This window comes from Caretta caretta, chromosome 1 (genome assembly GCF_965140235.1).
Source record: "Caretta caretta isolate rCarCar2 chromosome 1, rCarCar1.hap1, whole genome shotgun sequence".
Taxonomy (NCBI): Eukaryota; Metazoa; Chordata; order Testudines; family Cheloniidae; genus Caretta; species Caretta caretta.
In genome coordinates this window covers 64,241,007-64,258,649 of record NC_134206.1, presented here as the reverse complement: position 1 = coordinate 64,258,649, position 17,643 = coordinate 64,241,007, and the positions used below count along the sequence as shown (strand labels likewise).

The 17,643-nt window shown below is 42.0% G+C and overlaps 1 protein-coding gene across 13 annotated transcripts in view; it reads right to left on the bottom strand.

Moving 5' to 3' along the window:
• Positions 1–4,434: 4,434 nt before the first annotated feature.
• The window catches only part of ELF1 (E74 like ETS transcription factor 1), a 140,286-nt gene continuing 127,077 nt past the window's right edge, over positions 4,435–17,643 (bottom strand). For all 13 annotated transcript variants that reach the window (XM_075128772.1, XM_075128762.1, XM_048851406.2 and 10 more), the window contains one exon: positions 4,435–6,138. In XM_075128772.1, the coding sequence (XP_074984873.1) occupies positions 5,520–6,138 (619 nt within the window). In that variant the 3' untranslated portion in view covers positions 4,435–5,519. The remainder of the gene's footprint in view (positions 6,139–17,643) is intronic.

The following is a 17,643-nucleotide window of genomic DNA, read 5'->3' as shown; positions in this document are numbered from 1 at the left end:
GAGGCAGAAGTCATGGCTGTCGTCGCTGCTAGCACCTCCGCACCCCCAAACTCTGCCCCCCCCTCTTCTTCCTGCGGCCTAGGCCGGGTTCCCGCCGGCAAAGGGGCGCTGCCTGGGGTCTGCTGCTCCAGGCTCGGTCCGGGCTGGAGAGGCTGCCCCCAGCCCCCACCCGGGCGGCGTTCCTCCCCTGGAGCGGAGCCAGCTGCTCTTTCTCCTGCTGGGCGGAAGGGTGCGCTCCTGTGAATTTAGCCATGAGCAGCTGCGGTTGTGAAATAACCAGCCCCTCTTCTTCAGCAGCAGCAGGCGGGCCCGCCCGCGGGGTGGTGGCTGCTGCTGTTCATACTGCTCCTTCCCCCCACCCCCTCCCCGGCTGTCAGAGCAGCGGTAATTCAGACCATCCCCATTCCTCCCCAGCGCTTTGGGTCTTCCCCAGGCAGCAACAGCAGAGAGGCCCAGACCGCCACTGGGGGGGGAGGCCTCCTTTCCTGGCTGTTCCCCTGGCATGTGGGGAACACAGGGTTGGCACCTAGCTGGTTTTTGAGTAACAGCCGTGTTAGTCTGTATTTGCAAAAAGAAAAGGAGTACTTGTGGCACCTTGGTCCTGGTGCCATTTAGGGTTGCCAGGTGCTCGGTTTTCAACTGGAAAATCTGCTCAAAAAGGGGAGCTGGGAACCCTAAATGGCACCGAAACCGAAAGTCCAGTTACCAGGGGGAGGCATGGTGTCATTAACCCGTGCCAGCCTCTACTCAGCTGGGACTGCCTCCTACCTGCAGGCAGGCAGGCGCCTTGAGACAATCCAGTGAGGGGGGAAGGAAGGAGCAACAGGTAGGGCCGTTGTGGGTAAGACACAGGGCCTAAAGGGTGCAGTTACCAGCAATTACAAAGGTGTTAACCCTCTTGGAAGAATAATGCTGCCGCATCAGTGGTTGCTTGGTTTTATCACCTGATTACAGCTTGAAGTTGGCATCATTCATTCTGATTGCCAGTGCCATGGACGCAACTAAGGAAGGCTGCAGCAAGATGGTAGTGGGCGGGGGGAAAAGAGAGAGTTCAACATCTGGCCCTAGTCAGTCACAATTCAAGGCCTGCTGTGTGATTTTCCTGTCTATCACTCCAGGGGCAAGAAGAGTTCAGTGTACTGAAGCAAAAGAGTGAGCAGAATAGGGGAACAAGCAGACTGGGGCACTAGGATATATATGGGAAGTGGGAGGGTGTGATACAAAGGCCCGTGGGTATCCGCTTGGAAAAGGTTCATTGTTCTGTGTAACAGCACCTGACCTTATAGATAAATACTATGAAAACCGTATGCTATGTGAGATCTTAAATGAAAGGCAGCATCACACTGATCCTCAATTGTTGTGTGATGTATATATAGATTATATTTAAGGAGTTGTGTGTATGTACTGAAAATATATTTTAGAATCTGCGTCCGAGGCAGGGTTGACAAACAAGTTTTGCCAAAGGTATGTACCTGTCTGCATAGGTTCATGTGTCAATTAAGCATTGTAAGCAGACACAGTGGGAGCTCATTTTGCATATGGAGTCAGTGCAAGTATGTGAAGATAACTTAGAGCAAGAACACTAGGGCAGGAACCATGGGGGTCATCCTGACTCTAGGGACAAAACCATGAGTTTTGGGAAATACAAGGAGAAGCAAAATGATATTTTCTTATCCATCACTGAGAGAGCAAAAAGGACAAAACTTTTTGCATTCATGAAAAGTGGATCCCAAGCATCTTGGTTAGTGAAGCTTGGAGATTGCCTTACATGAGAAACTACTTTAGACAAGGATTTTAGCCTGTTAAAGTTTGCACTCTAAGAAGTGTGTTATACTCTGTTTTATATGTAACCGTTTGTTTCCATCATTTTGCTTAACTCAGTATCTCTTAAATCTTTGATAATAAATTTGTACTATAAATATATATCAGTGCTAAGATGTTATAAAGGACCTGATCCTGAGTTGTACGAGTCAAGGTGTGTGTAATTTCTGAGAACGTCCAGTGACTGGTGCGAGATACTACAGGGAGATGCTTTCAGAGGAGCTTGGGGGCTGTGGTATACCTACTGTTAACCTGCAAGGCGAAGGCAAAACAAAAATATCACAGATAAAGTTTGCAGATGACACAAAAATTGGGGAAAGAGAAATAATGAAGAGGACAGGTCACTGATTCAGAGCAATCTGGCTCCATTGGTAAACTGGGTGGAAGTAAACAATATGCATTTTAATATGGTTAAATGTATACATCTAGGAACAAAGAAAGTAGGTCATACTTACAGAATGGGGGACTCTCTCCTGGGAAGCAGAGATGCTGAAAAAGATTTGGGAGTTGTGGTAAATAATCAGCTGAATATGAGCTTCCAATGTCACACTGTGGCCAAAAGAGCTAATGCAATCCTGGAAGCATAAAAAGGTGAATCTCTAATAGGAATTAGGTTATTTTAGCTCTGTATTTAGCACTGATATGATCACCACTGGAATACTGTGTCCAGTTCTGGTGCCCTCAATTCAAAAAAGATATCGATAAATTGGAGAGGGTTCAGAGAAGAGTCACAAGAATGATTAAAGGATTAGAAAACATTCCTTACAGTGAAGCAGCTCAGTCTATGTATCTTAACAAAGCGAAGGTTAAGGGGTGATTTGATTAGAAGTATCTACATGGAGAACAAATATTTAATAATCAGCGCTTCAATCTAGGAGATAAAGGTATAACAATGCAGTGGCTGAAAGTTGTAGCTAGATTAATTTCAACTGGAAATAAACTAAATTTTTGACATGTTAATTCACCATTAGAACAATTTATCCAGGATTTTGGTGGATTTTCCATCATTAACCTTTTTATAATCAAGATTGGATGCATTTCTAAAAGATCTGCTCTGGGAATTATTTTGGGGAAGTTCTGTGGCCTGTGTTATACAAGAGATCAGGCTAGATGAGCACAATGGTCCCTTCTGGCCTTGGAATCCATGAAAGTTTGGACTGGCAGGCCCTGAGGAGATCGTTTGGGTAGCTAACAGACTGGGAGTACTGTATCAGGAAGCCGACATCCAGTCAAGCACAAACAAACCTTCTTCTTGCTGGAGGCAGGAGATAACAAGGTGACTGAGTCACAGAAGGGAATGTTTTTTAAATATCACCTCAGTTTTTCTTGTATTACTAAATATTTATATTGTGGCATACAGGCCCAATCAGCAATCAAAGCCCCATTTTCAGTAAGGTGCCTAGTCCACCTTCACTGTAAGGATTTCAGGATGGGGACTATTGTGTGTGCGGTTACAGTGCCTACCACATTTCTGCTGCTACTTTGTTATAAAAAAAATGAAATTTATGCTAATACTATAATTCACAGAGGTTTCAGTTATAATAGCAATGTTTTCCTAAGATTTATTTTATGTACAAGTGCTTTTTAACCACATAGATTGATGGAAGCAGTTAAGTATTAGAATTATTCTATCGAGTACTAAATCCAATGAGAGGATGGATTTTAATTTTTTGAACCAAACCATTAACAATCCTGAATATTCAGTTCTGAATCCATGAGCTTTTTACCTGGTTTTCACATTATGCATAATATAATTAGTAGAATTTTATTAATTTTAAGTATTTCCCTCCCTGAAAGAACTTGCAATACTCTATGTTATGAACTTTTTTGCAAAAATACACAAAACTTCTCAAAATACTTCGGATTTGTTTAACACAAGATAATTAAAATTCAAATAGTATACAAATTCTGTCAAACTTTCACTCTGATGTAAATTAAAATGGCCAAGAGCTATACCTCCTTGGTAAAGGGGTTTGCTATGGAAACCAATTGAACTTTAAAGAACTGCGAACTAAAATTAAAACTGAATTAAGCCTAGAAAATGTTTCTTTAAAGTTCCCAAGAAGAGATATTAGGATAATGTGTTTTAAGCACCCTTTCTCCTCCCCATATACTTTGCGAAATCATCCAGTACTTCTGTGTTCTATTAAGACAATCCAGAATGAAACATGTTGTGGTATCACTGATCCCAGAAGTCCTATGCAATCTGTTGTATCAGTGATGTCCCAGAATTATGCATTTGTGGATTGACAGAGGCTTTCACAGGTGAGTGTAAGGGGACAAAGTTTAAACCATCTGTGCCCAATGCCACATCAATGGACCTGTTTAGCACATATTTCTGAACTTAGCTCATTCTTCACCTTAACTGCTGAAGTTCACCTTTTCCTATAGCAGTACTGCATAGTGCTGTCACATCCTCAGACAAACAGCTTGAGAAGCAGTTTCTCATCCTGAGTTCTCCTGAACTGATTCGTAAACTGCTCATCTGCTAATGTGTTCCAAATCACAGACCATCACTAATTAATCATATTGCTCTATTTCTCAATACAGTTCAGATTGCCAGAAACACTATATTCATGTATTGGTAAGAAAACTCTAAAGTAAATACAGAAAAAAATTTCCACTTGATTTATTTTCATAATAAACCAATTAAAAATACAAAAGACAAAGAACCCAGGTTCAGTAGGGTTCCATCATTTAAAAATTTGTCTTTAAATACAAATTCACTCTGTAATATGAATACATATAACATTAGATCTCTAAACATAGTGATCTTATTTGTATCTATCAAAAATTGCTCTATGGAAACAAATTAGCTGAAAAACTTTTTTGTGAAATTAAATGTACATTATTTACAATTGAAAAAGAGTCTCAAAAGTATTTATCTCACCACACTTGCATAAATTGTATACATTTCACTTTTCCCCCATACAAAATAATCTGAAATAGAAAGCAAGATTGTTTAACTTCATAGCCACAAAATAGTATGAAATAATTGCACCCGTAGCAATGCCACTAGTTTCTGTAATTAAGTATATTTGATGTGTGTATATAAACACATATAGATCTGGCATTGTCCATTATTGGTATATGTAAATGCTTTATGTATTCTCTTAATGGGAGTGTATTTTTATTTTGCACACCCAAACGACTGTGCTGCAAAAATGCAACAAGAGGAAGCTTGGTTGCCACTATCCATTATTCAAAGTAAAATCTGACATAGTTCATTGGTATGCAATAAGTATTTGGTAAACTTGGTAAGATTCACACACATGGAATGAAAATGCTGTTCTGTAGAAAGTAACGGTTGTTTTAAAAGTTAAATGACACATTTACAGATTAAATAGAAAATGTTATAATATGGTATTGCAATGTAAATTAGCAAAACTGAAAATGCATAATATGTAAGAAATTTGGAACTTTTGACAAAAAAATCAGCAAAGTCTTCATAGTATAAAATGCATGTTCCTTCATGCTTGTGTTTTGAAAAATGAGCACTACATAATTTTATATTTTTATAACATTTAGCAATTAACAGAAAATCAAAACTCATTCTAATGCATGACTTCTAACAATTAACTGTAGAAATTAAGTAGCTTTGTAACATCTGCTTCAGAATCAAATCATATATATACACACAACTGTAAAGGTCCCATCACATTTATGAAAATAATCATCCACAGGGATTTTTTTGTTTATTAATATAAATTGGATTCCAACTGTTCACTTTCCTGTTTCACTTGCATGTTAGATGGAAATCCATTTGAATTGGATACCACCATCACAAAAGGCTGCTGCTGGAACCTCTGCTCTGACTGCTCAGTATCATCTGTTGTGTCCTCTTCTACCTCCTCTTTCATCATTTCTTGTATAACAGTCTGTTTAGTTTCTGGTGCTTTGATAACTGAAGTGATCACTGTGCCAGATGGATGAGCAACCATCTGTGAACTGCTCGGTGAAAAAGTTACCACAGGAGTAGTAGCACTGAAGGATGAAGATGAAGCCATGTTGACTGTTCCATTACAAATGGTCTGCACATTGCTGGTGAGAACCTGTTGAACTTGGGCTGGGCTAAAGACAATAGATGAAGAAGAGGAGACTGGCTTCTGAGACTGCAGCATGACATTTTCTTTAAGTACTGTCATTGGCTGCGAAGTAGGAATGGCTTGGAGAATAAATTTTTGGGATGTTGTTGCTGATGCTGGATCTGTGCTGGCTATCACTGTTGTAAGAGGCACTGTCTGGAGTGTTACAGTATGCAACTGCTGGTTTCCAGGTGAAACAACCACTGGAACTTGGGCTGGGGTCTGTAAAGTCCTATTAAAATTAGAAAACAGGAAAATGTTAGAATGTTCCCAGATCTATTACTGAATGAGTGTTTTGCAACACAGGGTACTTAAATTATTAATTTGGAGGGGAAAGGCAAGGAGGACTACTGTCCTTCCAGCACAGAAAACTGGACTTGACTCCAGTTGAAACCCATCAGCACCTACCTTCTCTCCTCATACATACATAGTAAGTAAAATAAATTTAAATCCATCCAAAACGTGAACTTAATTTAACTGACACTGCAGCTGTTGGGCCAGCACTGTGGGAGCAGCTACTGCTACTGCATTCTTTGCCAGTAGACGGAGTTCTACTCACTTTTTCTCCATTCAGAAACAAAGCAAGTGAGCAAGCATCTACAATGGCCCTTGTTGAACCCTCTCAACTCAATCACTCTGTGTCAGGCTTAGGTGGCTGAGCCCAGAAGATTCTCTGGGCAAGCCCTGCCTCAGGCCATTGCAGCCAGTCTCCACTCAAGCAGTTCCACCCCTCGACATAGCCTTCTCTCCTTTGAGGGAGGGAAGCAGTGCCAGTGGCTCCTTCCCTATGGACTTGCCTACACACTTTTTTGTAAACCTTTACCATTTGTACAGAAAACCACAAAGTGATGTGTCTTGGAAGGAACATTTGGGGATGCACCCTCACTATCTTTCACGAAGTGAAAATGCCTACAGTTCATGCCAGCTAACTCAAGGTAAACTCTAGTGACCACATTTCAAGAGCCCCCAGCAAGCACCTCCATGGAGATGAGGGATGTGGCACTGCAAATGGAACAGCTCAGAGGAAAGGTGCTGGCACATGCCATCAGGAAAAGACTTAAAATCTGACAGAGGGTAAGGCACTGAGGCAGCTGCTACCACCCTGAGGAGACTACTCCTGGGGGAATTCTGCACATCTGCGAACATGCAGAATTCCTCTGTCTTGCATAATTTTGTATTTTCCTGCACAAAAAATATTTTGCCTAAGGAATGCTGCAGTTTTTGCTTTTGCCTCTGTATTTTATGTGAGAAAATACAAAATTCTTTGCCCAGTGCTGCAGAATTTCCCAAGGAATAGAAGTTCATCACAGAACCCTACCTGCGGATCCAGGTTAGGACAGAGTGGGACGTACAGGGCTGCTGTGGGGGTCACAGACTGGGGTTCAGAATGGCTAGTGGGGGGAACAGACGGCATGGACTCAGGAGCTAGTGGGGTGAGAGCGTTGAGCCTGGGGAGGGGGTTTGCAAAGATCCACAGGGATGGGGAGTGCAGGGACGGGGCAGACGTGCCTGACTGAATGGGAGAGGCTTGGGGTCAGACAAGGTCCGCATGAGGGAGGCTTTCCAACTCTCTAACAATTCCTGCCCTGCAAAAAACCTTCTCACACCCAACACCCTCCAGGTTCACTCCTAGGCTCCTTCCCTCTCCTGCAGCTCCTCCGTTACCCCTAACTTCCCCTAACTTTGCACTGCTTCTGACATATGCAGGAAATACAATTCTGTACTGTAATTAAAATGAATTACACAAAGTTCTGTATTAATATGCCTACTAAGGAATCTATTTGTCAAAAAAAAAATTTACCAGAATCTTTTTTTCTTTTTGGGGCTATATTGTTACAGATGATGTACTTGCTGACAGATATTTTGAAATAAATTAGCAAAATAACTGAAACCAGCATCATTATATTGTGTTATTTTGACAACAAAATGCAGAATTTTCAAATACTGTGTGCAGAATTATTATTTTTTGGCACAGAATTCCCTCAGGGGTAGGAGACCCCACTGGGATGGAAGGGTTAAGGCAGTCACTGCAGCTTTGAAAGCTGTTGTTGAAGTTAACATCTGGGCTCCAAAACATCCAATCTGTGGCCATAAATGCAAAGTAATGCACATTGAAAAACATAATCCCAATAATACATATAAAATAATGGGGTCTAAATTAGCTGTTCCTACTTAGGAAAGAGATCTTGGAGTCGTGGATAATTCTCTGAAAAACATCCACTCAATGGGCAGCAGTAGTCAAAAAAGCAAACAGAATGTTGGGAATCATTAAGAAAGGGATAGATAATAACACAGAAAATATCATATTGCCTCTATATAAATCTGTGGTATGCTCACATCTTGAATACTGTGTGCAGATGTGGTCACCCCATCTCAAAAAAAGATATACTGGAATTGGAAAAGGTTCAGAAAAGAGCAACAAAAATGATTATGGGTATGGAACGGCTTCCATATGAGAAGAGATTAATAAGATTGGGATTTTTCAACTTGGAAAAGAGATGACTAAGGAGAGATATGATAGACGTCTATAAAATCATGACTGATGTGGAGAAAGTAAATAAGGAAGTGTTATTTACTCCTTATCATAACACAAGAATTAGGAGCCACCAAATGAAATTAATAGGCAGCAGATTTAAAACAAACAGAACTATTTTTTCCCCCCACAAACGCACAGTCAACCTGTGGAACTCCTTGTCAGAGGATGTTGTGAAGGCCTAGACTATAACAGGGTTCAAATAAGAACTAGATAAGTTCATGGAGGATAGGTCCATCAATGGCTATTAGCCAGGATGGGCAGGGATGGTGTCCCTAGCCTCTATTTGCCAGGAGGTGGGAATGTGTGACAGGGGATGGATCACTTGATGGTCACCTTTTAGGTTCATTCCCTTTGGGGCACCTGGCATTGGCCACTGACGGAAGAAAGAATACTGGGCTTGATGGATCTTTGGTCTGACTCAATATGGCTGCTCTTATGTTCTTATACATCATACTAGCTCTTCTCTGAAGCTACTACTTTATTCTCCAGAATTTCAGCTTCCATTTAAAATAAAATAATAAATCTCCTAGTTGTTATGCTTGCAAAGAAAAACTCAGCTGAGTGTTATCCATACAAAGATAAGACCACAGAGAGCCTGGAACAATATCTTTGAAGAATGAACTATTCTGTTCATTTCAGTGAGATGTTAACCGTAACACGCAGCAATGATAATTTAAAACTCTAATGTTGTTAAATTACATTCCTCAAGAAACAAGGAGGGTACATATGTGCACTGTAACAGCTCATTTTGATACCAAAAGTGGGTAGCCCTTGGGAGACACCATGACTTATATTCTTCCCCAATCAAGAGGCTCTAAGTGCCACATGATTACATTTTGCATATCTACACAATCGACTGTGAGCAGCATCCATTTTAGTGACATACATAGGCAGAGCATATTTTATGGGCAGAACTTGAAAGAATTCCATCATCTTTTTTCCCCAAACTGACCCTTGGTTAATAGATTTGTTGAGGCAGAAAATAATCCATGAATGGAAGAAAGAAGGGAAGTTTAAAGGATGGAGATGACCAATTATGAGTTAATGGAGTAGTGATCAAGTCAGGATGATGAGCAGTAACAGAGTGGGGAGAGGAATGAATGACAGTGAATTGGGGTGTATTTGACTAAGTCACAAAAGGGAGAAAGAACCACACTGCAAAAGCCTCATTGCTTAATGCCCTTCTGGAGTGCTGAGATATTACACTGGGCACTGTGAGAACCTGAAGAGAAAGATGGAATGTGGGATGCTGGGAGGGAGGGAGCCAACCAAGTAGTGAGTGAGGTAGGTGCGCATGCTCATGCAGTGTGTTTTGTATGGAATTGCATGTGTTGATGTTTACAGTAAAGATGGGCAAGTAGATTTTGTTCCTGGCCAGGGAACCAGCCAATTTAACAAGGCTGATTTAGACACAGAAGTCTACCAGCCCTGACTAAAAATTTATTTGACCACCTTTACTGCAAATAGTACTGAAAAGATAAGGACATTTTACTCATTCAACAAACCCCACCTCCCAAACTACTCAGCCAAAACCCAGGCAGCTAGAATTTTTCTAGACTGCTCTGTTTTCTGTTATGTTTTGCTCTATTAATAATTTTGCCATTTCTACTATACTTCTTGTGCTACTGCACAAATCTGTGAGTGGTGCCCTATCAAGAGTCTTTCTGAAGCTACTATTTTTAAAAAACAAGACTATTGAGCAATATTGGCTAAGAGGAAATACTGCTGAAAAAATACAGGTTCTGATTACTACTGAGGAAAAGATGAGACATGTTCCCCACTAATTTCAGCCTGCTGGCAGGGAAATGATAAAAATCTATTTACTGGTTCATTGGGTGTGGTTATAATCTAGTGTTGTGCAACATCACAGTCACTGATCTGGAGATGAATAGTGATGTTGCAAACACTAGCTGACAGGTGACAGAAACAAGTTTATTCATAGTGATTTACTTCTGAAACTTCGAAAACGCAAAAAAGGGGAGAAAAATCCTACAAAGGTCTTGAAGCTACAAACCAAGTTAAGCAGTGTTTAACAATATACTAAACAAATTAAATAATGCAAGATAAAGAAAAACAGAGAGAGAGAGAGAGAGAGAGAGAGAGAGACGAACTGAGGAGAATTCATTCCCTAGCATAAAAGTTACTCAACATACAGATGTAAGAACAGATAGTTTAAGAGGGAAAAGATTTCCCCCACTCATCTAATTGATTGATACAATGTAAATCCAGGAGGACTAGGGAGGTGGAATGCACATGACATGCAATTTAGAGCCAACTTCAGGTGCAAGAGTTAAGATAGATTCACTGGAGTAAATCCACTTGTACAAGTCATATCTAATGGGAAAATCTTGCTGGCATGTAGTGCATCCCACACCAGTGCCTCTAATAGACTGGCCTAAGACCTCACATCCACGGGATTCTCTCTGGTGGTCACCAGACCCCTGAACACATAGCCAGACACACTGGAGCTGCTGATCTGCCTAGGTACACAGATAATGGTGGGGGAAAGGGGCACGGGATACCCTTATACTGGGCCTTAACATCCCCTCCTCCAAAGAAAGGTCAGAACCTTCCCCTTTCTTCTCTAGCAGCTAAGGTCATGTATTAAGTAAATGGTAGAGCCACAAGGCTTGTCTATATAAAACAGCTAGTGCACAGAAAGCTGGGGTGTAAATCTATCTCACAGTACCCAGCACACACTCCCTGTCCATGCTGGCCCTGCTACCACACATTAAAAATTTGTTAGAGTCCTTTGATCTACTCTCATTTCAAAATAGAGTAAATCAAAGACTGCTAGGGAACTTTTAGTGTGCGGTCGCAGGGTGCACATAGAGAGTTAGTGCGCAGCAGGCTAGTGCGAGGCAGATTTACACTATAGCTTGCCGAGCACTAACTGCTCTGACAGACAAGCCCATAGAGAACCCAATTTTCCTGACTCCCTATTTAGTGCTATATCCATCACGCTCTTCAGATGTACCATCCTTTCCCATGCTTTGTTGCCACAAGTAACCTTGACACATGAAGTCAAGAAGTTTGAGTTCAGATGACAGAAGACTTTGTGAACCCAATAACTTGTGCTGTAGCTAAGTGGTATATCTAAGAAAGCCTCCTCCTACCCTATAGTACCTGCTAACATGGCCAGCAGAACTGTCCTGGAAAGAAAGGCAACTAGATAAATCCAGACTGCTTCTGCACAACCAAAGACTCCCAAAGTGGTATCTCCCACTGCAAAGAGCTCTGATCCTACTTGCAGAAGAAATGAAAACAAACAGCAAAAGAGTCTGAGACAGTCTTTTCCCAGCTCCAGGAAAATCAGTCAGAGTTGAAAGCGATGATCATAGCACCCTTCCTGATGGCATTTAGCCCAATCATAAATGCATTAAGAAAAACCTGTGGTATCACCAGCAAAAAGAATTTATGACCTTTTTGGTGAAAGCCTGCAGAGATCACATCAGCCCACTGTTGACCAATGCCTTCCTCAAGAAGGGGTTTTCTCTGCTACCTTTAAACATGGGACATAGTCCAGCATGTATTTAACAAACAAACAAAAACCACCTGACACAGCCACTCTTCGCAACTACTAATCTGTCGCCTATCTTTAATCTCTCTTTTTTGGGGAGCGTTATATCAGTGGCTATTTGATCACCAGTATTTTAGACTCCTAGCTAAGTTTCTGTTTGGGATAGGTCAGAGACATCACTGATTGCAATTATGGAGGATTTCCTTAGGCCAGGAACAGAAGCAAAGTACCTATGCAGAGGCCAGTTGATCTAACAATGGCTTGTCACATCAATCAGCAGGTGCTGTTGACCACCTTCAAGACATCAGCAAAGGTGGTCTAAATCATATTAAATTTGCATTGTTCATTTCTTCTCACATGTCCCAGAGGGCCCTGATGGCCAGCTGCTCCTCTTCCCTGAGGATACTCACCTGTCACCACTCTTTCATTGTCACATAAATGTTGAGTAAGGGGCTGATGTGAAATGCCACAGTCTACAATGACCTCAGTGTGCTGACTTCATCCAGGTCTGCAGCTCTTTCATATTCATCATAGCCAGGGCTGTTTCCCAGCTGGCTTAGCATCCAAAAGAAACAGGAACCTGTATGGAAAGCAGCTGGCTCACACTAAATCTGGGCAGGACAGTGCCAGGTTTTTCATTGCCCTCACCTTGGATAGTCATTTACACCTGAGCAAAGTGAGTATAAAGTGGGTTCAAAATGCTACCAAATCAGATTCTTAGCATTTCCACTTTGCACAACTATTAATGACTGCACATGGTACAATAAGCATGATGTGCAAAATATTTTGATGAATTATAACCCTCTATAGGTAAGTCTACAACAGGCAAACCTGCACCTGTTTTTCAGCATCACTGTAACTGCACTCATGCTACCGGCAGTTAAGGTGTACTGTAGACTGGGCACTGGCATTTTTATCACCATGTCATTTTATAATGAAAAAGGCCTACAAAGTTTGGGTAGTGTAGACATTTGAAAGGTTCCTGCCCTCTTCAGGTCAAGGCAGTGCACTGTCTTAGGTCCTGTTGAATTATTCACTGCTCCTGAACTCCTTGAAATAGTGGCTAGAAACAACATCTTTCATCTTTGGCTAGCAGGAAACTGTGCCCTTGTCTCGAGAATGACCTAGCCATGGTGATTATGACTCAGTGACTTCTTGAGGCCAACTGGCAGAGCGCTATGGGGTGCATAAGATTTTACAGGGATCCCCTGGGTCGGATATGTGCCTAATAATTTACAAAAGGGTGGCATGTGTGGTCTGAGAACCAGTAGCCCACTAGTCATCATGGTGAAACTTATGTAGAGATAATATTTAAGGAGTTATGTCTCCAAACTGAAAATTATATTACTAAGGCAGGTAACAGGTTCCTTTCAGGCAGAGGGTGGCGACGCACATCTCTCTGTCTCATCATTGTGTGCCCCACAATGCAGGCCTATTTGCGTGCTGAGCCAGATGCTGATTAAGAGATTGCAAAATCTACAAGAAAGCGATATACAGGAAAAAAACAATCATCAGGGGGAATCCTGCTTATGAATAAGGACAATGAATTGTTTTGATATATCTGGGGGTACAGACACCCTGGATCTTTCACTGAGGAGGCAAGCTGACAGCACGATTTTTCTCATGAATGGAAGATCACAGCCAAGCCTGGCTGTAAAACACTTGAAGAACTTTGGGTGATCATTTCTCTTCTAAAAGTCTCAGAATTGGTGTTATGATTTTTATATGTAACCATTTCTTTCCAATACTTCTACTTACTATCACTTAAATCTTTATACCTTGTTAAACAAACATTTCGTTTTTTTCTCTATAAATATATCTCTAAGTGCTGTGTGTCAAGAAGAGTGGTGATGTGAGGTGAAACTGGTAAGCTGGGGTATGCTGCTTCTTTGGAAGCAGCGAATCTGTGAGCATTGTGATTGTCCAGTGGAGCAGGCACTGGACTCTCCAGGGAGACCCCCAGAGGCCTTGAGGGTTGGGGTGTGCCAATTGCTAACTTGTACAGTGACAGCGGGGCCTGCAAGGCCTAGAGGGGAGTGCTTGTATTGCCCATGGCTGGTGGAGTCAGAGTGCTCAGTCAGGACTCAGTCAGCCGGCACAGACAAGACATCCTGACACTAAGGGCAGGTGGTAGCGAGGTGCTTCACAACTCTGGGCACCCCCAAGAAGCATCAAAGTGATCATGTTCATGTCAGCTCCAAGCTGGACTACTGCAACATGCTCTACCATGGGGTTACCCACAAAGGTCAAGCTGCATGATGAATCAGCTTCAGCTTTTATCAGCCCACCTAATAACTCAGGGGGTCAGCAACCTTTGGCATGTGGCCCATCAGGGTAATCCACTGGTGGGCTGCGAGACATTTTGTTTACCTTGACTGTCCGAAGGCATGGCCCCCCGCAGCTCCCAGTGGCTGCGGTTCGCAATATGCTCATGATTCCATTCTTTGTACATTAGTAACATCAGAACATCTCTCCTCCGTGTCTGAAATGTTATGTCTGAAATCACTACTGCTTAAAGATTAAAAGTAAACTGAAATCATTGTATGTGTCTGGGTCTATGACTGTCTACTTTTACCATTACAGGTCCCCAATTATTCCTTCAAGTGCCTTTGTACACAGATACACAAGGATTACAGTAAATTATTCCAGTTGAAAATGAACATAACTATTTTACAAGTGTTAAACAGAGATTCATGTGAAAACAGATTTTTCTTAAGTGACCAATATTTTATTGAAAAAGATTTCTAATTAGAATGCTGATCCACAGGAACATTTATATTTGTGTTTAGTCATTGCAAACAGCTCGTGCCAAATTCTGTTCACGATTACTTACTTCCATTGTATCAGAGAAGAACTTGGCCCATGGGGTTTAGGCATTAAAATCACATAGGAAGTCCTTCCATTAAGAGAAAAGTAAAATAGGTAAAGCAGCAGTTCAAACAGCTTGAACTAGTCAGAAAAAGCTCTATTCTCTTTAGGCATAGGCTAAATTAGATAAGATTTTGGTGCACTTTAACAATTTTTTCCCTCCAAAAGCTTCCACACCTAACTCTTTCCTCACTGCTCTGTTAGATTTCTGTGGGCAAGACAGTGTATTGTCAGTCTTGCAAAAAGCTGTTTATGAGATGCTAAGAATTCCCTAGGGCATCATTCTATGCTGTTGCTAGTTTATTACTGAACACTAATGTAACAAAAAGGAGCTATAAATGATGATAGAGAATGTGAAGTTGACTTAGTCTGCCTTGCAGCTGGTGCAGTCATTTACACCTATGCAACGTGGGTGCAGGGGTGCTGGAACAATTTTTATAGCGGGAGTGCTGAGAGCCATTGAACCAAACTGTAAACCCTGTATATAATGGAAACCACTTCAAACCAGGGGGTGCAGTAGCACCCCCAGGACCAGCACCTATGCGCAGGTGTAGAATGCTATCAAATCTGAATTTTTAACTCATTTACACATTTTATACCCATTTTCTACAAGTACAAACAACAATATTGCCTTACACCTTTGGAAGAATTAAGCCCTATGTTTTTAACTGCACTTCAGTTTGTAGTATCTACTTTTCTTGGAGAAAATGGAAAAGGTCATGACAGAAGAGCTGCAATCCTGTCCCTGAAAAGTTCTGTCCTCAGCTGGGAAAAGAACGGACTAGCTACAGCCACATTTAAAAAAAGGTCGGTCAGGCACAAATCTAGTTTGACAATAGTTTTCAAACATGATTGTAGCTAATATAACTATCATGTCAAGTGTAGGCCGTTTTCTTTTCTTAAAATAAACCCATTAGCAGAAACGCTGCATGCTACAGACTACTGCTCAGAAGGCAGTTGGAAAATATTAAAGAGGCCAGGTTTCAGAGTAGCAGCCGTGTTAGTCTGTGTTCGCAAAAAGAAAAAGGAGTACTAGTGGCACCTTAGAGACTAACCAATTTATCTGAGCATAAGCTTTTGTGAGCTACAGCTCACTTCATCATGCATCCGATGAAGTAAGCTGTAGCTCATGAAAGCTTATGCTCAAATAAATTAGTTAGTCTCTAAGGTGCCACTAGTACTCCTTTTCTTTTTATTAAAGAGGCCACTAATTTAAACTTTAAAAAAGAAAAAAAACTTTTCTACACAACAGGTAGATAACCACATAGAATTCTTGCCAAAAAATATTACTAAAGCTAAGTGCTTAGCAGGATTCTAAAGAGGATGAGACATTTATGTGGATAACACAATCCAAAAGTTACATTAGACAGGATAAAGAAATTAAAAAGAATAAAACCCCTCATGCTTCAAGGTATAGGCCAACCACTAAAATGTAGGGCTCAGAAAAACTTCCACAGAGTAGGTTGTGTTCATTATGGAATTCCTGGCACCTTCCTCTTACTGTCTGTTGTATGTGGCATGACACTAGACTACCTGTAGATCTGATCCTTTATGGAGGTTCCTACAAGGAAATGATGAGTATGGGTACAAACTGATATAGCTATAAATGTATCTGAAAAAAACAACTGTTTTGAACCTTACTAGAGAGAGACCCTAAAATGTACATTTCAGAAAAAAATTAAATGTTTTCAATCTCATCAAAACTCCCAAGACTGCCCTGGTAAAACTTTACAAGGACATTTAGTTTTTTTGAATTTGGACCTGAGATATATCCTAGATCAACTGTAACCAGCCAGGAACATCCAGTGAATTTGTATGGCCCATCAGTAAGGCTGCGAGTTTGTCACATTGGTCACTGAAGTCACGAATTCCGTGACTTTCCGGGATCTCCGTGACTTCTGCAGTGGCTGGTGCACCTGGCCCGGGGGCTGCCTGAGCAGTTCAGGCAGCCCCTGGGCCAATCGCACCAGCTGCTGCTAGGGCAGTCTCAAGCCACTGAGCTCCCCCTCCCCTCCGTAACAGCAGGAGTTTGGGTGTGGAAGGGGGCGGGGGTAGGCAGTTGGGGCAGGAGATGGGGTGAGGGCTCTGGGCAGCACTTAACTCCAGGGCTCCCCAGAAGCGGCGACATCCCCCTCCCTTAGGTCCTAGGCAGAGCCATGGCCAGGCAGCTCTGCACGCAGTTCCCGGCCAATGGCAGCTGCAGGGCCAGCACTTGGGGTGGAGGTAGTGCGCAGAGCTCCTTGGCCATGCCTCCGCCTAGGAGCTGAGGGAGGGGGATGTTGCCACTTCTGGGGAGGCAGGTAGCCAGGTAGGGAGCCTGAGCCAGCCCCACCAATGCTCTTCCCTGCCCCCCCCAGCACCAGGTGGGGTCCTGGGCCACACACCATCATCCGCCCCCACCCCAGAACCAGTGGGAGTCCTGCAGCGCCCCCGGGCCACCACCCCCCAGCACGCTTGGTGCCCCCTGGGATCCCCCCCTGCCCCAGGATTTAGTCAGGGGTATATAGTACAAGTCATGTACAGGTCATGGGCTGTGAATTTTTGTTTATTGCCTGTGACCTGTCCATGACTTTTACTAAAAATATCCGCCCCTCAATTTACAGCTTACCTAGTCCGCCATTGTCAGATGGAAACTTTTAAAATGTATTTCTAGTGTTGATCCCCCATGCACCTCTGCAGCTAGAATACTTGCTTTTTTTTTTGGTTATCAATTACTAAACCTGTTACAATTAATTATGTATTATATTGACTAGACCAGATCATTTTTCCCTTTAATCTGAGTGTCTTGGATTTGTCATTATATCTAGCAAAGC